The following is a 20378-nucleotide window of genomic DNA, read 5'->3' as shown; positions in this document are numbered from 1 at the left end:
GATCCAGTAAAATGAATTCTTAATGCTTTTACATATCAAGATATTTTGGACATAAAAACATGCATGGGCAAGTTTGGTGCGGAAGGAGTTGACTGGCCTGCACAGAGTCCTGAGCTCAACCTGATAGAACTACTTTGGGATGAATTAGAGCAGAGACTACGAGCCAGGCGTTCTCGTCCAAAATAGCTTCTGGAAGAATCAAAAAATCCCATAAATGCACTCCTGAACCTTTTGGAAAGAATAGTTGAAATGATGCAATGTGTGTATAAAGACTTTCGCAAAATAACGTAGGTACTGAACACCTGAATGCCATTATGTTGCCTGGCAATCACCTTGCAACAGCTGAAAATCCCAAGATTGTAGGATTTATGCACCTCAGAAAACATTATAGCATCTATTTAAATTACACAATAATATCTAATTTATATAAAACTGTTGAATATTAAGATATCTGGGATATGACACCACCATGTGACTGACTGATTAAAATCCAATTATATTGTAGCTAGTATATGAGAAGCTTACTGTCTGATAAATAGCTGTGGAAATGAAAGTGGGATTTGTAGTTAATTAATTCAGCCTACAAAATCACCTTTTTTCCCAAGCATTTCATTATATAAACATTTTTTTAGGTACATGTTTTTAAAATATGCAGGTAGCCCATAAGGCACGCATGGAAACATAATTAAAAAGTTATTACATCTTCTTGTGTTATATGGGTATAAAATTAATAGAATAATATCAAGCATACCAATTATTTTTTATTAATGAGAGTGGACAGTGAATGGTTTAATAATCCCTTAATTATATATAGAAGTAATTGGATTTTGCTGTATAGAAATATGCAAACAACAGCTACCCAATCTAGTTTTTGGAATTTTCTCAGTGTTATGAAGTATATCAGTTATCCAATAGCATGGGCAGGCCAAATAATACTCTAGCATGGGAATGCACTGGTTTATAAAATGCAGAATTTATTTGAACTCACTGACTTTCATCTATAAAATTTGTTTTAGTCTTGCAAAAGTACATAAAAGTCTCTGTCTGCAAACACAATCATGGGTTCAGCAAACATATTAGGCCCCAGAAGTGTCTTAATTGTATCAGCCATTATCATGTCTATGAAACCTCCCACCAATGGGCTAAAATCACCTACTTGTACCCTTTATACACCTAGAACATTGTATCATTTTATTTTGATAACTATACAATTGAATTTATATTCCCACAACTTCAATTTTATGTTCTTATCTGTATCACAAACTGTATTGTGACGTCATCCTGTTGCCTATCTGCCACTTATTAACTCACTAAAATCACTTAATTCTAATGTTTATGTGCCTAGAATATCTTATAAAAGCATTGTACCATTTGTTTTTACAACAATAACAATTTATAGAAACAAAACTTGATTATGATTTATGACTCCATCATGTTGCCTGGCAAAAATCCAACAACTGACTAAAGACATTTATGTGTTATTTATTGTGGTATATCAGAGCTGAACCTGAGCTTTGCAGACCTAAAAACTTATTATTTACTATTCAAACAGTGCCACTTAAACTTAAACACTCAAAGTAATTAATTATATAGGCTTGCTAACAACACGGACAGACCAAATGATATTGTAGCTATTATGGTTAGTAATAATGAGCTAATATATGTTACAGCAATAGGCTGCATCAGTCAAAATTCAATCATATCCTTTACGTTTGCATTTATTTTTATGTTTTGTTGTGTATTTTGCAAAAGAACAAACAATAATCAGACGCTGAAAATAAAAATAACCAAAGTCAGTCAGACAGGTTAAAGACAAATATATTCTTTGTATTTATTCAGGTTTAAATGTATAGTATTCAAAGAGAAGCATACATGGTAAAAAAAAAAAAAAAAAAAAAAAAAAAAAAAAAAGACTTTCTTTTTTGTATTTTTGTAGGGCTTTTTTTGTTAAATATTACACAAAATAAATAAATTCAAAGAAAAAACATGATAGTTTTAGACTTGCTGCTGTGTTGGTACTTGACTAAACACAACCTTTTTTCATTTTCCTCCACCCATCTCATCTTTTCTTCTTCTTCTATCAGTCAGCTTCCTGCTAATACTTCCTCTGCCTTCCCCTGTTTGCCTCCATGTTTTCTCTTTTGCCATTTCTTCCCCAGTCACTGACTTCACACGTACACAAATCTAAAAATGTGAGTTACCGTTTCACATTTTGGCACAGAAGTCATTTCTTTTCATAATTTTACCGTGCCAGTGTACTTTATAACTTAAAACAGAAAATAATATGTACATTGTATAGCGATATATCTTATTTCTTTCTTTAAAAATAGAAATGTCTTTATCCAACTGTGATAAAAATGTCTGTTTGTTTCCTTTCTTTTCCTCCTCAGTGCATCATACTGTTCAGACTTGAATCTGTCCAATGAAGCCATCACTTCAACTCCAAAAAACGTCCGATAGCCTTTAATCTGCAGAGCTCTCCCTTTGCTGATTTGTCCAGTCATCGCTGTTCTGACAAAATAGGCAGGAAGTGAGTGGCTGGGTTTTTCCTTCGTGTCTTCCTTCCTTTCATTGGCTTTCCCTTGGGGTTCAGTGCAACAAACATGCGCTTGTCCTTGTTGAGCCACTGAGCTGAAGCATAGGTGTTATACTTGTTTTCCTCGATGCGTTCAATTAGACGGCAGTCTGGGCCGTACTCTCTCTGTGGAGGAGAAGCAAAGAGTTTAAAAGAGCTGAAGAAAAAGATAATAATTTATATTTAAAGTAAATTAGTACAGGTTGCCTTTTTAAGATTTTCTCCATTGATGAAAACCACCTCTAGCGGGTAGCCAGTGGCTTGAAACTTCCCACTGTACCACATGTGTAAGTTCTCAGCCATGGTTAGTTTTTACTCAAAACTGTTTTTTTGTTGTTGTGTTCATTCTTACTCATTTTTGTTTCAGTGGTTCTTCAGAGCATCGTCAAAGCACAGCAATAACCTGGAGATAGTTCTTGTGACAACATCCAATAACAAATGGTCAGCCATTGCTTAAGAACAATCCCCAGCGTAATTTTAAAAAGTCAGACGTAAAACTTGAATAGTTGTCAGTGTTGTTTGTGTGTCAGTAGTTTGGATGGCTGTGTGGTGGTGGGATGGGGCGAGGGCAGAGAAGTTATTGTGACTTCTCGATGGTTCAGGCTTAGTGCCGAGCAAAGAGCATTGTGACACAAAGTTTGTGGCTTACATTACCGCAATGACCACCCACTGGTAAATGAAGAGAAAATGATCTGAGAGTCAGTTTACTGGAAGCTGCCCTTGTGCTTAAGGCTAACAGCGCTAAAACAGCCAGTTAACTGGATGCAATTGATATTCGCAAGCAAAAATGTACTTGCTACACACACACACACTCTAATAGCCAATATCTCTCCTTCGCGCGCTCTCTCTCCACCACATCTGTTCAAATTGGTTCCAGAAGTAAAGCTGAGTGTTCTCAGAGCAAAATGAAAATATTTTACGAACGCTATGCAGCATTTTAGACTACGCTGGTACAAGGTACAATTAAATATCGCGTGAGTGCATGATGTAGGAATATAAGCCTGTTCGTGGTCAAAAGGTTAAAAAACGTAAGTAGTAAATCGGTAAGCTTTAAGATGAAGACATGTTCAAAGGCCAAGGTTAGAGTTAGGCAAGTAGCAGCTATAGTTAAGAATCGATTGAGTCTTATAATAATGGTGTTAATAGGCAAAAGAATCGTTATAGTAAGTACAGAAATGAACGTAAAAGTAGTAAAAGTTAAAGGCGATCATAACCTGCAGTGTCACCTATGTGCTTTAATCTGCCAATACAATGAAACAATGAATTCAATTGATTAGCACCAGATAAAGAAGTCACTGTGTAAAACCATCAAGTGTAATCGAATGCCGGCCCTTCGCCGCTCCGCTACTAGGGCTTGTGTTGTGCTGCGGCGAAGACGTCATGGGAATTCAGTTGGAGGCCATGCAACAAAATGCCTCTTTTTATTTTCTGTCTTTTCTACCGTGTGTCATTTCATCTGTTGTGTGGCTCCTCAGAGACATGCTGAAAATCAGGTCTTTCAAAGTAGGGAAAAGAGGGGGGTGGGGGAGGCAGAATCGAATGAAGGAAAGAAGGGTGAGTGAGAGAGGACAGATAAAACGAGGGCTGCTCTACCCAGAGAGACTGAAGCAGAACAGAGAAACTGAAGGATTGTGTTTCCTGTTTCTGAATGGAGTGGAGAGGAGAGGCAGGCAGAGGAGAGTAACTGTGGTTCCTATTTCTGGAACAGTGAGTCGTACAGCCTTGTCCATTGTTTTATAAAGCATTCAAGAAACTTCAAAGCCACAGAACCACCACTTTAGAGGGAAAACGTCCTTTTACCAATTTTTTTTCACTATCATCACCAGTCAAATTTAGCAATCGCAAAAGTGCAGAAGTGCGTTTGCAAAGAGTGGAGAAGATTTTGAACTAACAAGCCGTAAATCTCTTAAAGTGGACCTTATTTTCTGTCATAGACTAAGGGTGACCAAAAATTTAAATTAATAAATTTGATGTTTGTGCAAGTAATCTGTTCAACAAGTTTATTATTTAAGCTCTCAAGCTTAAATAGGTTAAAGTGATTGAGTTCTTGAGAAACTGTGGTTAAGAATTTAATCCAAACCAAGATATTAGCTTCATTATTCAAAGAAGAATACGGAGCTTCTCTGAAAAGAGAGGCACCCACTGGACTACAGAGCTGCATAGGACTCTTATACATATTGTGTAATTTGTACAGTACTCAGTTTCAGAGGGTATATTAAAAGGGTCTTCTCACCCATCTCCACCCACCTGCTGTTTAAACCCTCTGTTTGTTAGGAACAATCAATCACCAAGGCCTAGTATAAGATAAATAGGGATGTTTTTGGACTGAGAATAAAGCTATCCTCTTAGACTTAGAGAATAATGCATATTAAATAAAAATGACAGGTCAGAGAGTTAAACAGCGCTAAAACTTACCGCTCCGTACAGAACGCCATTCTTCTTGATTGCCAGGTAGTGGTTACTTTTGAGGCCCTTGATGGCCACCACACCCACATCCACTGATTTGATCTCCAAAACACCTGGTGGAGCAGGGACAGGGAGACAAATAGGGAGTCAACTTTTGTGTGGGTCATTTACTCAGATAGAGTTACATTCTTACAACCACATATTTTTCTATTTATAGTCTGGAACAGGACCCTGAACAGGTTCCAGTTTCCTTTGATGATTTATTTACTTTTTATTCTGTTTGTCTCTAAAAGCAAAAGTTTTTCATTGCATTACATTTATATGCATATGTATGTCTGACAACTTAAATGACTTTAATGATAAAGTAATTACTTTGGAATATAGCTCAAAGTTTCCCGTCACTTTTCATGCAAGTGTTAATGTTGTAATGGAGAGACTGCATCAAAAAGCAGAAAAATAGGTGTTTGATACGTTTACTATCAGTTTAAAGTGTGGGGAAATGCATTTTTATCTGCACGCCTCTTAAGGCTGCTATAACATTTCTATATTTTTGTTAATTTCAGGGTCTCCTGCACTGTTTTGTTTTTTAATTTCATATTTTCCCACAAGTGAACCCCAGTCTTGTCCCCCTCCCTTTCTTTTTCCTTCACTGTGTGACAGTCAGCCCGGCCGCTTGCCCCCTCCTCATTTGCTGGTTAGCTTGTGGGCTGTATGCTCGGGGACCAAGGTGTTAGCCAGGAAAAAACATTTCTGCGTTCTATGTTTGTTTTTCTGACCAGAGGAGCACAGGCAGGCTGGACGGAGCAAGGCTTTCTGCCTGCCAGACTGGCAAGAGGTCAACGCGTTTGTATCAGTTGTCAAGCCTGAACCAATTACTGATTTAAGCTGTGGTTGTCAGCCCTTCCTTCTCTCATCCTAAAGCCAGTTACAGCGGGCCATAAAGTAATCAGAAGATGAAGTGATTAGCTGAGGGGGGTAGTAGGAAGTGGAGGCTGGTTGCAGGAATGCTTTAGACAGAAAAGAGACTTGGATATTCACCTGATCTTTAGTGGTAAATGAATAAAAAATTTAAATGCAAATTTTCACGTGTCCCCAAAATCTGGTTGTGAGACACTTAAAAAATATTCAGTGTATCTCAACTGCCTCGAACAGTAGCTGCCTTTTTACCAGACGACCCTTCACTGCCCTTAACCCTCTTCTCTTGTACTCAGACGGAGATTTGCAACTTCCTGCAGGCTTTTGATTTTTATGAAGGTCAGACCTGAGGAGATTTATGGGGATATGTGAGCCTCCAGCTCAGAATGATACAAAATCTATATAAAGAATATGTCTTTCACTGACTACGCTGCATCGCCTAGTTTGCCTTTGTTGTCACTGGACAAGGATTTAGAGAATGTTTGTGATTTTTTTAATGATTTGTGGTCTCGTGTTAAATGTTGTGGCTGATGCATTTATCCCTCATGTGGTCGATTTCAAGAACTTTAAGAAGAGTTTCGTAGCTCCACGGTGCGTCATGCAGGCTTGCTGTGTGAAGTCCATTACTCACACAGGCATGTGCTGCAACACAGCGCTGATCTATCAGGTTCAAAATGTTCCAGCTGACATTTCTGAGCTGTGATCCATTAAAAAAAAGGGATCTGTCTGTGCTGCGCTACAGGCTGGTCCACCTGTTCAAACCTTCCTCCTTCCATTTGATGTGGTTTGTCTAAAACCAAAAGCACAGGGCTCTTTTATGGCCCCTGCACCAGTTACCAGAAGCAGCCCGCCTGCCTGTGAGTGAAAAAGCCTGGCTGCAACAAAAGGCTTAAATTGCAGCAACAACAGTTGGCAGTAATGCAGGGAGATGGAGAAAAACAGGACCTGAGCTTGTGTCAGGCTAACGTTAACCTCTGCTGCCCTTAAAGCTGCATTTTATTATTTTACTCTCTCACTCAACACCTTGTCTTTTTTGGTGTCTTGTTAATGTGTATTTTTTATTTTTTCTGCTTTTCCCCCCCTCTCTGCTGTTTCCCTCCCTGTGTCCCTTGGATCTCAGCCCTACATCTTTATGAATTATGTTTTAAGTGCAAAGGGGGAGTTTTATGATCTGGCACTGAAAGCAAAAAAAGAAGGAAAAAAAGCACAAAGTTTACTTAATTTAAAAGGCATGGTCATTTGCTGCTATCAACATTATTTAAAGAACTACCAAAGGCAAACACGTGTGTGTAACAGGGCAACATTTCAACTTTCATAAGAGTGAGCCAAAATGGTCTCTGCTTGTCAAGCTGTAACTGACAGAGCTGGAAGTTCAAATAAACACAGCCCAGCCGTCTAACAAGGAAGAAACTGTTCATTAACGACTCCATAATGACCTTAACGATATTTGATTAACAGATTTTTTTTTTTTAAAGCCAAATCTGAGCTCACGAGAGCAGGTTTCATGCATTTTAAGCCATAATGATTGCTATTCATAGTAGTGGTTTGGATCGTAACTGATTGAGATTTTTGGTGTAATCGATTGTTATACTTGTTGTTACAATGATCTACGCAGTCTCTCTGACACAGGCATGATACAGGCAAGAGAATTTCTCAACCAGATTTCTATTTAAATTTGGCACCAATTTCAACCATATTTACAAAGCAAAAGAAAAACGTCATATGACGTCACAGGATGAAGTCACTGGATGTATGACGGTGTTTACTTTTTAAGGCAAAAATACTTTTGAAATCAACCAATTTAAAAACAACTTCTTTGCAGAGAGACATATGAAACCTGAACTCTGCTAAATACTTAGTACTTATATGTTAATACTTACTTACTGACTAAGCAGCACAACAGGACTCACTCTTGCATTACAAAGTCAACATTCCAGTGAGCAGTGTAACCAAGTGCAATAAAACTCAGCTATTTTATTTTATAATTGTACTGAATTATATCATAGTCATGTATGCTAATTATGCAGGAACCACCAGGACTGCTACAAATTTCATTGTAATTTGTTCAACAGATGGGAAAATAAAAGTAAAATCCAATTTAATGTACTCTAATGTAAAGATTAAGCATCAGCCTGGGATGTAAACTCTTCTATGATCATTCTAGCTCATGCAAATCAGCACAGTCACACAAATATTAAAAAGACACACTCTCACACAGGAGCGCGCACATTCAAAGACCTCACACCGACCCCTGTTAGGCCCCTTTTTGGAAACGTGGTCAGTTAGACTCCAGCTGATCCCAAAGGTTAGAGGAGGTTGTGAAAATGTTTCCACTGTTTATCCAGGGGCTTTTTGAAGATTATACTGCAGTTGTTCACTTTGTGACCTCGACACGGTGACCAGCTGTGAGCGGGTCTACTGCGTGTCTACAGCTCGGAGAGGTCTTGCTCCTCGTTGTGAAATATCAGCACTTGCGGAGCAGTTTGTGTCGTGAACTCCGCTCCGCGAGCAGAGTGAAAACGGTTTTTGTTCTTTTATTCGGCGTCCAGTGCTCTACTATGAACCTCTGACTTCACTATTTGTATTTCAGCAGAGACTGATTTCTCTCACCCTTTTTGAGATAAATGTGACATCCAAGAAACAAAATTCTCATGAAGACAAAAAGGACTCTATTATGTATTTCTCTTAAAAAAAAATTTAATAGGAACCTTTCATGCATTGAGGTCTAAACAGTAAGATCATTTTTCTCTTTGAAACAAGCAGCATAGTGACTGACGACATTTCATATTCACAGTGACATGAGAGTTTACATCCAGGCAACCGCCAAAGACTCCAAAGCAAAGAAAATCCAGTGGGAACACATGCAAAAGAATAGAAGAATTCAAAACAGGGGAAAATGTACCACCAAATCAGATACGAATTGCTCTATTTGGTCACATAAATAGAGAAAATGTCTTTTTAATTTGTCTCGGCCTTTGAGGCCACAGTTTTATCAGGATTTTATCAGGATTAAACAATTTTGTTAGCGTTATTTATTTCTCGGAGTTTGAGCGGACTCTTTCCGTTTCTTTATGAAGTCTGAAAGAGAACAAACATCTCTCGGTTGTGGAGATTGCTTGGTGAGAGCTTGTGGAGATGTTGGGCTTGAGCAGAAACTGCTGCATGTTGTGTATTTTGGGGAGCACTGAGGTATTTGTTTAGACTGATGTGGCTGACAGCAGTATCTTCTTGTGCTAAGTGGCCACATCAAAGCATGCCTAGCTGAAAGAGGGAACAGAGGGCTGTTTCTGATTTCCAATATGGCTAGAATTTTTCTACAAATACAAGTTTTTTTTGTAAATTGATTTCTTTTCATATTGTGTTCTGCACATATTTGATTTGCTGTGTAAAAATCATATCAAAATAAATTATGTTTGGCCTTTGTGAATTACATTTAATGAGTTTTTTCTCAGTTCATTTCATTTCCTTTTTAGCCCGCGCTCACCATATCAGCTTACTCTTGCCCGGGCAATGGTTTTATATCCTCTCCTGACTGATGCACTCACATCAAAATGTACAGAAATGAGCAAACCTGCACGCTGTTAAACCTTCATCTGATGTCATTGGCCTTGGGGTGATCGCGTGGGAGAAAAAAAATTTAGAAAGCCAACAGTCTAGGCGAGAGATAACATGAAATTTGCAATCACTTGCAATCACTCACGCTTAAGAGCAGCCAGGAGGAATTTGCAGTGGTGTTAACCGGGATTTGATTGAGTGGAGAAACACCTGAGAAATTGTGATTCTTTAAACGTGGTTTATTTTGTAACATGATAGAGCGCGCGTGCTGCCAGCTTCTGTCAAAAACCATTCACAGGCCTGACACAGCAGGAGTCGTGTTTTCAGGCAGAGTGCTGTGATGGTCGTCTGCATTTCACACATTTTTCATTTACAGTTCAGCTGTCAGTGCGGTGTTGCCCAACTGTTGTGGCTAGAGTTGTTGCTGAGGGACTCTTAGCTTTTAGAGATCTTCTTATATTACACCACAAGTATTACCCACAATATCATTCAGCTTGTCACATCCTCTCTCTGCTTTGCTCTGTGTTGTGTTCGTTTGCACATGTATTAATTTTGTACGCATTCAACACGCACACACTTAACACACACACACAGAGTAATGAGCCGGCATTCCTGACGGCTCAGTTCAAACAGCCAGACTGTCCAGATGCCTCTCCGGTCTCAACTCACAGCACTACCTTTGATGACTCCATTAAGAGGCTCAATTTTATGCAGTGTGTGTGTGCAGCAGGGTTAGGGGTGAGGTGTGCGTGCATGTGTGTTTGGTTGGGGGCTTCTCCTAAAGCACGTGGTGTCTATATGGCAGCAGCCCTGGATGTTATCTGTCACAGATGCTATTCTCCATCTCCCACTGCTTTACTGGCCATGAATTCAGCCTGTTCACAGGCACCAAAATGACACTTTCTGCATTCGGCTTCATCTGGACATTTTACAGCAGGTACAAAGAGTCTTGTAAAAATACACTATAAGGCAGTTGTGGCATTTTACAATTTCACAAAGAAGTTTTCAGAGGAAAGGAAACAAAATTTGCTTCACATCTTCAGATGTTGAAAATCTAAAACCCGATGATGTTCAAGGTGATACTGCATGACAAACAAAAGCCCCAAATCCTCATCTAACCCAAAATCTGGCACTAATTAACTCATTTTTTTTCTGTCAATTAATCACTCACATGTCTAACAGTTTTACCTCTGTTCTCCTAGACGTTCTGCTACAAGAGGTTGCAGTTAATGGCTCAATCACACAAAATAGGACAATACGCTCCTTAAAGCTTTGAAAAATTTAATTGTTTTGTGATTGCACTGAATTTGTTCGCATTCAGTCACTAATTCCAGTTCGTTGCTGTAATCATTTTCATTTGCAAGGCGATTGCATTGGTTTCCTGATAGGAGGCAACCTCTGTCTAAACAGTGGCAATCCAAAGACTGGCAAAGGGTTGCAAGTAATTGCCACGTCGCAACAAGTTTGAGTCATTCTGCAACAATGAACACAACTCCTCTGTTACGTGTCTGTGTGCAGGAGGGGACTCGAGTCAACTGGTTGGCAACTGGTTGTATTCTGGTTATATTTCTATATAAATACAAGATTGCTGAGCACCTGTGTCATTTTACAGTTAAATCCTTGTCCTGCAGCAACTGCATACGTCACTATTTGTGGCGGGATTTCAGAATTTATGTTTCAGATATATGAGGTTCTAACTGGACTCTGAATGAAAGAAGTTAATCTGAATTTCTGTGTATGGAGACGACAGCAGATTGGAAACAAACAGCAATACATTGGCGGCAATTTTTGATTTTGATTTTATAGCAATTCAACAGTACCACACATGGCATAGTAGAATTGTCAACTTGACTTAATTGATATAATTGCAAACTGATGGCAGGCTGATTCAGACAGACTTATGTTCCAAAGGTGCTTTGAAGACCCTGAATAACTGTGTTCATGCCACGGTCTCCAACCACTGTTTTTACTAATATGACTGTTTGTGACTGAATTGATTCTGGGTTACCTTATAAAATGAAATAATAATTTTCCTGCAGTTTTTGGCCATTTGTACAATTTTATGATGTTAAGCTCTCAGCATGAGTTTGTTGCTCTTACTTTTCTCCATAAATGGCATTAGCAACTTTTCCATTGTCTACTGCAATTCATTATTATCAGGATGTCCAAAAAACTCACTGAAAAGCCTTCAGTTAATCCAAAATGCTGCAGCAAGAGTCCTGACAGGGACTAGAAAGAGAGAGCATATTTCTCCTGTTTTGGCTTCCCTTCATTGGCTTCCTGTTAAATCCAGAATTGAATTCAAAATCCTGCTCCTCACATACAAGGTCTTAAATAATCAGGCCCCATCTTATCTTAATGACCTTGTAGTACCATATCACCCTATTAGAGCACTTCGCTCCCGCTCTGCAGGCCTACTTGTTGTTCCTAGAGTATTTAAAAGTAGAATGGGAGGGAGAGCCTTCAGTTTTCAGGCCCCTCTTCTGTGGAACCAGCTTCCAGTTTGGATTCGGGAGACAGACACTATCTCTACTTTTAAGATTAGGCTTAAAACTTTCCTTTTTGCTAAAGCATATAGTTAGGGCTGGACCAGGTGACCCTGAATCCTCCCTTAGTTATGCTGCAATAGATGTAGGCTGCCGGGGGATTCCCATGATGCATTGAGTTTTTCCTTTCCAGTCACCTTTCTCACTCACTATGTATTAACAGACCTCTCTGTATTGAATCATATCTGTTATTAATCTCTGTCTCTCTTCCACAGCATGTCTTTTATCCTGTCTTCCTTCTCTCACCCCAACCGGTCGCAGCAGATGGCCGCCCCTCCCTGAGCCTGGTTCTGCCGGAGGTTTCTTCCTGTTAAAAGGGAGATTTTCCTTCCCACTGTTGCCAAAGTGCTTGCTCATAGGGTGTCATATGATTGTTGGGCTTTTCTCTGTATCTATGAAGCGCCTTGAGGCGACATTTGTTGTGATTTGGCGCTATATAAATAAAATTGAATTGAATTGAATTGAATTGTGATTTGTTATTTAAACAACAATAAACTGTTTGCTGCTACAGCATCACTGAGATGACTTCTCAGATGCTGTCAGTTCTTCCATGTTAATAATATGAAACTCTGCATGCTGGTAAAACTTAATGACCCATGGATACTTCCAAAACTTCTACCTAATCATTAAATAAGTCCGTCTGCATCGCAGACTATCATTAGTTCAGCGTATTTGTAAACCTTTTGCCAAATGCATGAAAATAAATAATTCACGCCGAAGCTTTTTATAGAAGTACAGAAGTATGAAAGGTTATCAGAGAATCTCTTCCTGCTTTTCTCTCTCCCAGTCTCAAGTATATGTCAGAGTATTGTTCAGCAATCGTCTACAAAATATACACAATGAAAAAGGTTTTGCGGATAGTAATGGACTCTCGATGTTTGGCCCTCTCTTCACTGAGCTGGAGTGCTCCAAAGGAGCGGAAGATCTTACAAAAACATAATTTGTTGCTGAAAGACTTTTGTTTAAGGTGGTGCCCAACTGGGTTTGCGGCGGGACTGCCTCGGTCTGCTTTGGAAATCTGGCTCTTCCATCTTGTTGTAGCTGACACATTAATCGACAGGGGAGCAAATTTATGGGAAGATATCAAGTGGTGATGACAAGAAGTGTGTAAATAGTGATGGAAGACAGATCCTGTCATTGTCCTCAGCGACTTTTCCAAAAAAAAAAAAAAAAATTAAACAAAGACAGCACTGAAGTAAAAGGGCCATCTTAACAAGAAAATTATAATAAAAGTGGAGGTGTTACTGTCAGTATGCATGCGTTTCTATTCCTGAGGCATCCAAATATCAGTGAATGCATTAAAGGACACTTGTAGGCTTATCCCTGTGTATGAGAGACCCCTGAAGAGTGTGCACGAAAGACTCAAACATTTAACTCTTAAATTACAACAGTTTTAAATTGATTTGGGACATGTATCCCATTAAAGACACACACTGTGGACATTACTGTTACCCACATTATCTCTGAGCAAACACAAACTCTGATATGACTGTGTCACATAAAACTGCTCTGAAAGGAACCCTTTGCTGTTGCTGTGGTGTGGCTTGGATTATTAGCCAGCTAGCTGGCAAGCTTAAAGAAGTATTAGAGCGAGTTTCCATCATCAAGTGACGATAAAAGGCTAAATGAGCTAAATTGATAAAATATGCAGATGGTTACATTCAGTTTGATTTTTTTGATGACAGCAACAGAGAACCAAAATGTGTCATGTGTCTCCAGGTGCTGGCACATGATGCCAGGCCGCAAAGCAAGCACTGAGCGCGCAGATTGAAATACTTCTTTCAGTTACTATGAAACAGGTCTGAAGCCTTTAAGGTGAAAGGTTTTAGAATACAAACAGCTCTAATTGCATCTGAGAGTATGAATGGTAGTAAGGATATGCTTAATGAAGATTATCAGGAGGCCTTGGAAATGTCTCGCCCTTGTAAGAGATCCCAAAACGTTTATTTTATGGCCTCGCTTGCTCCGCAGATTCGAGTAAAATGAGTCATAATTCAAAAGTGACATGATTTGATCCAGACTCCCGCTGCAACAACATCACAGGGAAGATGTGCAGTATGAAACCAAAATAATTTATCGCAGTTACACACCCACAGGAAGACTCTAACTAATTTCACTGATTACCACGAATGGTTTTCCCATTATTTTTGTGTATAGCCAATCAGGGGCACCCTTAATGGCATCCTGCATGTAAACAACATGAAAGTTGTAGCTGAATTAAAGGTCAGAAAGAGGAAGGTAGTGTGTGTTTATTGTATGTTTTCAGAGTACAGCCGAATGTAATTGTTGATGTTGGCTCTTAAGAGCACCCGTTTAGTTTTTCCTGAACGAGCTCCTTCAGTGATGTTTGCGTGCCCATTTTATTTACAGCCGCTAGGGAGAACAGTCCGTGCAGAGTAACTTTAAATGAAAACCAATGCTGACACTAACCTCTGGTACTTCCAGTACCTCCTCATAACTCTCTTTTATGGGCCACACTGTTACCTTTTCCCATGAGAACCCTAAATATGCTCATCAAGCATCCCATCGAAGGCAGCAAAATAGAGGCGACCAAAAGTAGAAGAGCAGAAGACGGGGACTGATGTCAGGACTTGTTACTTTTGTTTTTGGCTCTCACCTTGCTGAGTCATTCAAGCTTTATGGATGCAAAGTACAGAGATGAAGAAGTGCATGTGGTTTTAAATATGTGCACATTTATTCCACAGCAACAATCTGCAATGTTGCATTTCTAATTGCATTTTTTTCTTTCTTTACAATACACAGTGCAGCCTACAGTGCTTTGATGGAGTTTCAATAGTCTAGTTTTGCTAAAGTTATAAAAGTGTAGTAAAATATATTTTAACATGTTCCTGTATTTTCTAAAATTGCCCTAAAATAATTCTAAAAGTTGAAGAGGACTCTGGATCCCAACGGCTAAACAAAGTTATTTTGGCTGAAAGAAGATTTTAGCTTTGGCACCGACTTCACAGCATACACAAAAATAATATTTGGATACAAATGCATCATTCCAAATACAATTCTGTCTCTTGCAGACTTGTTAATATAAAATTTGGCTCTTTGAGTTGCAAAAAATCTGGCATTTGCAGAGTACAACCAAAAGTGATACAATACTTGTAGTGCTGACCTTTCCATTAGCAGTGCTTCCTGACTCAGGTCAATAGGTAGAGGTCAAACAAGAGGGGGCAGACCCGTGTAATTATCCAGGACAGGGAAATCCTGGTCTAAATCAGAATGATGTCCAGAGAATTAAGTGTCTAAAATTGTGGTTTGCTTGATTCTCCCATGACAGCTCAGTGATTAATGCATGATAAATGTTTGAAGTGTGTGTGTGGCAGCTTTTACAATGAGAATCAAACCTCCAATTGCTGTCACCTTGGCACCGTTTAGGAGTAACTGAGCTACTCACAAGCGCAAGTCTGCAGTCCAACTGCAAGTGCACGTCCATTTATTACACTGTGTTATTCGTTTGTTTGTAAACAAGATGTGACAGTCTGTGGACAAAATGGAGGGAAGGAAACAAGGACAGTCGTGTTTCTTACAGTCAGCGTGAGGATGGATGCTAATCACATGGCAGCCCCAAAAGATTTCCAAACTGAGACCAGAACCCCTCATTTCAAAAGGCCTTATGAGGTGAGATGGATAGATGGGCGTTTAGAACAAAACACATAAGAACGCACGATTCTCTAAAGCTTGAGTGATGTGCCGGCATCGGCTCTGACAAGATCATTAGAAAGGCTCCGCTGCGGAGGAGAGCCGCGACCCCGGACCAGCAGCTAAAACTTCTTCGTCACCTCTGACACTGTCTAATGACACTCATTAGCAATCTGACTTCCTGAACATTAGCAGACGATTAGACTACGATAACCACTGCAATTAACCTCCGCGGTAGTTTTTCAATCTAATGCTTTCCTGAAGAACTGTTGCATCGGGTAGTCCCACACCTGAGTTTACACTCTGGAAAAACCTGAGTGCACTGTTTCTGTGCAGTTGTATTATATAAGATGCTGCATATAGAGAAAGTTTGCTACATTATTTCACATAGGCCATATGTTTCTAATAGGCAGAAACCAGCATCAGAGAAGTAATCTGTCTAAAGGTCTGTGTTTAGCTTCAAAAGTATACCAGTGTAAATGAGCAATGTTATAATCTGAGGTATAAAAATAAACAAAAAGTGTGTTCAAAACTTGTGCACAAACACACCAGAGCAGTTTTGAGTAGGACCAGTCATACGCTGTCTAGTATGTGAAAAACCACATCCATGATCACCATTAGGGGAACAGAATTGAAATATATTCTGTTTGGTTTAATCTGAAGGGTACAATTTGTTCTTTGCTTATTTCAGAGTGCATAAAAAATGGCAGTAAGTGGGAGTGTTAGCATAAGCATAAACGCTGCTCTGCTCGCGAGCCTGTGCGCACTCATGCTATATGAGCACAAGCACCTGGACGGGGAGTATAGTTTGATGCTGGGCAGACACACGCATTATTTAATCACCAAACTCTCAGTCTGAAGCATGTCGAACATATGCACTTACCATCAGGTGGATACAGATTGATGAAATGCTTTCTAAATATGCCGCCAAGACAAAATATGGCCTGAAAGGTTTAGCCTTCACGACCGAGTTCCCATATTAAGATTCGCTTTTCTCCCTGGAAGGTTCTTACCTATTTCCTAAAACAATCAAGTGGCAAGAGCTGCTGAAATTGATGGATTGTGCCTCTAATGCCATGACCTGATGCCATTATAGTTAGTGACACGTTGCAGCCTAATGGCCGAGCTCTTTCTGTGCATGTGAGTAAAAAAAAAAAGAAGTGTGTACATATGTGTGTGTGTGTGTGTGTGTCAAAGAGGACTGCAGGCGAGGGGAGGGAGGAAGAGACGCTAATTGAAATTCCTTCAGCCATGTCTGGCAGAGCCTTGGTGTCTGAGTGGCACACACATGCACACATATTCACACTGGCCCTAATAAAAGTGGGCTTTGCCATATGGAGGCCATGTGCAAGACTGGCCTCTCTGTGCTCAAGCGTGTGTCTGCATCTGTGTGTGTGTGTGTGTGCACATGTACTCAGCAGGCGAGCCTTCTACAGCACCAGAGCGTCGAGTACAGATGCATGCAACCCTATGACATGTGTATGAAGGTGTGCGAGTAATAAAGACCAGTTTAGAACAAGTACACAGACACTTGACATCATACATTTAGAAGAAAACTATTCAGTAATGCAGCGAATGCCTGTTCTCTAATAATAAAGATATTAGCTTGTGTTTTGGACATCACCCATCTAATTCAGTGAACTGGCAGGCAGACTGTGGGCAGGTAAATGTGGGAGCAATGTTCTGTTCTCACTCAACAACTACTGTCAGTATGTCCTTAGGCCATGCAGTTATTCTGTGCTGCTCACAAGCTAAAAGACTGTGGCAGACTTGGAGAACTTCCAGATGTGTTCAACTAGAAGATAAAGCCGCACACTACAAAATGATAACAGCTGATTTTCTGTTCTGAATCAGTCATAACTGATTATGATGAGCCTTGCAAGTCGTTAAAACTATTTAGATTTGCTGCAGTACAGATCTGATGCTTTGGTGAGATTTGCATGACACCATCTGGCTATTTAGCATTTTTTTAGAAACCAAAAATAATTTGTTTTTATTTTGGGGGGCGGGTTTTTTTTCCTGCTGTACCTCTGGATTTTGAACTTATCCTTGCATTTGTACTATTTTCCTTCAGAAACCTAAGGTGCTTTTAATACACTGGTGGAGTTTCTGAGTTCCCAGCAGCAGAGGAACTGTGAGTGTGAAAGAGAAACTGTGTGAATGTGAGGCTGAGTGATGCTGACAAATAAGCATGTGTGCTCAGTGACCCTTCTCAGGATAAATAAAGGTTAAAATCATCTTTCCCTGCCCGCAAAATGCACAACCAGGAAAACAAAAAAAGGGGGAGCAGGAAGCGTTTGGTTATTACTTTATATCTGAGTCAGTACAACCTCATAGTTAGCATATGCCCAACACTATTATAGCAAGAGCACAATAGCAGCAAGGAATAAGAGTACTTGTCATTCTCTCCAGGGGTTTGGTAATAGCTGTGTTTTAGATATTTCCTCAAAGAGGAAAAACTTTCTCTGGGCAATTTCTAATTGGTTCCAGTGGATCATCGCTCTTTTTTATCTGCCCGGTTTACTTTTTTTTTTTCTTCTCCTCTCCTGCTCTTCTACTGTCATGCTTTTCTTTCCCAAACTCTTTGTAGTCAGACAATATGCCTGCCTCTGCACATGGTGAAAAGGCTGCAGGCACGCAGCTCTGTTACTTGTTCTATTGCCCAGCTACCTGTCTGGAAGTGCATGGGTGCTCACAGAACGGAAACAAGGAAACATCAGTGGCCACAGATAAACATGTGAGATGAAGTGGAGGACAAGCAGTGCTGCTTTTGCCACAGTTGTGCCACTGACAGATACTAAGGTTGCGTTTGGCTCTCTTTAAAAAGTCTAAAAAGAAAGATCTCATATCAGGATCTTGAATATGAAATTGATTTCTGACTTTCATAAATTGCTGTGTGTGTGGTTAAAAGCTGTTTGCACCAGAAAGGATCAGCTGACACATTAAAGGCAGATGACTTACTGTATGGATCGTCCTTGTTTCCGGTGCCGTTAACCTTTCCCTCCTCGCCAATGCGAAGGTAGAATTTCTGGGAGGAGAACAGTTTCCGCCAGCGCACGTCCCCTTGTAGATGCTTGTAGCTGCTTCGCACGTGCCGGCCAACGACCGTCGCGGACGACGATGACACATTGGTCGCCCTTGGCAACCTTGCAGAGGATGCGTGAAGCGGTGTGGGTGATGAGGAGGGTGGTGGGTATGAGATGAGGAAGTGAGGAGAAGTCCCTCCTGGTGCATTGCGGCCGTGTTCGGACGAAGCGGACAGCGGGGAGGATGAGGACGGTCCGAGCAGGAGAAGCAGCAGCAGCAAGGTGAGGGAGAGGTGTGAAGGAGGTCTACGGCAGGGGCAGGAGGAGAACCAGGCGGCCGGTGCACCTTGTGTCACTGTCCATCTACACATGGTAGTGGAGCTGGGAGAGCTGTGGATGTGCTCAGGGGCTGGGGCATGCTGAGCTGGTGCAGGGAAAGGGAATGAGAGTGGGAGAAACTCCCCCCAACTAAACCTCCTCTGTTTGGGAAACCCCAGCCTCACTGGGACTGTAGGTGTTAAAACCTGTAGAACAGCTGGGGTGAAGATGGTGCGACTTGCTGTGGCAGATGTAGGTTGATCAGGAATATAAACGTTGATGTAGCGGGGGGTAATGGTGAAGCCCGCAGCGTTGTGGCTGACGCCGCTGTAGTCCCCCGGTGCTGTTTATTCCTCACAATCGCCACAGGAATGCGTCAACAACCATAACTCAGATCACCTCACAATGAGAACTGCTAGGCGCGCTCCTCGGGACCTCTCGCCTCCTCCTCCTACCTCTCCTCCTGACACTGCCACTCTCTGCTCCTGGTTTCTCAAAATCACTCAAAATCCCATTTTAAAGTTCACATCCAAAGACAAAAACACACATCATCAGTTCATCCACACAAACACACACACAAACACACACACAAACACACGCGTCCCAGACAATTTATCCCCCCTCAGTCCTGGTTGGTGGAGAAGCAGGTTAGGAAAAAAAGATGGCAAAGTGCTTAAGAAATTTTTTTTAAATAAAATAAATAAAACAAGCAAGAAAAAAATAAAATAAAAATGCTGTTTCTTATGAAGTGTCCAGGCCACCAAAAAAAGGGAAAAAAGAAGGCGTCACAGAATCCAGACTTTCTTCTTTTCTTTCTTTGTTTCTCTTGTTTTGTCTGAGCTGGTTTGAAGTTACTTGAGTGTGTATCTGACCCCTGCGAGCTCTCGTCTTTCTCCACTCTCTTGCAGTGCGTCTGTCAGTGGGCTGAGCTCCCTGTCTGTCCTCTGTCCTTGCCTCTCAGAGTCTGAATGCTGGAGCGGTGCGTTGCCTCTCTTCTTTCCTCCTGTGTGTGGCTCCCTCTCCTTTGGCCCCCTCCCTCTTTCCGTTGCCTCTCCCTCTCTCTCCTATCTGTCTATCAGTGGTTCGCTGGTTATTTGGAGTTTGTCTGAGGTGACTGAATCTTGTCTTTTCTTTCACCTTATTTATCTGCTGTAGTTCCCCAGATGTCATCTCTTAGTGTAATTGGACGTCTATTAAAACCACTCGGCTTTGAAGGGCTGTGTGCATTTATGTGTTTGTGCGGGAGAGGGGAGCAGGGGGTGGGGTGTTCTGTTCCACCCTGTTTTCGCCTTCCCTTCCTCTCCCCCATTTCTCTTTCTCCTCCCCTTCCCAGACCACTAGCTGAGCGGAGCAGGTCAGAAAGAAGGAAACAGAGCCGTTCATCTC

General features: G+C 40.7%; 1 protein-coding gene across 1 annotated transcript; it reads right to left on the bottom strand.

Annotated features, from left to right (window-relative positions):
* Positions 1-746: 746 nt before the first annotated feature.
* On the bottom strand, positions 747-19339 carry fgf10a (fibroblast growth factor 10a). The gene is made up of 3 exons (XM_085168231.1): positions 18610-19339; positions 4991-5094; positions 747-2701 (listed from the first exon to the last, which is right to left on the bottom strand). Exons 1-3 carry the CDS (start codon positions 19043-19045, stop codon positions 2501-2503), a joined length of 741 nt encoding a protein of 246 aa, XP_085024357.1. The 5' UTR covers positions 19046-19339; the 3' UTR covers positions 747-2500.
* Positions 19340-20378: the final 1039 nt, after the last annotated feature.

The sequence above is a fragment of the Neolamprologus multifasciatus genome, chromosome 7 (assembly GCF_963576455.1).
Source record: "Neolamprologus multifasciatus chromosome 7, fNeoMul1.2, whole genome shotgun sequence".
Taxonomy (NCBI): Eukaryota; Metazoa; Chordata; class Actinopteri; order Cichliformes; family Cichlidae; genus Neolamprologus; species Neolamprologus multifasciatus.
This window is presented reverse-complemented; position numbering and strand designations above follow the sequence as displayed.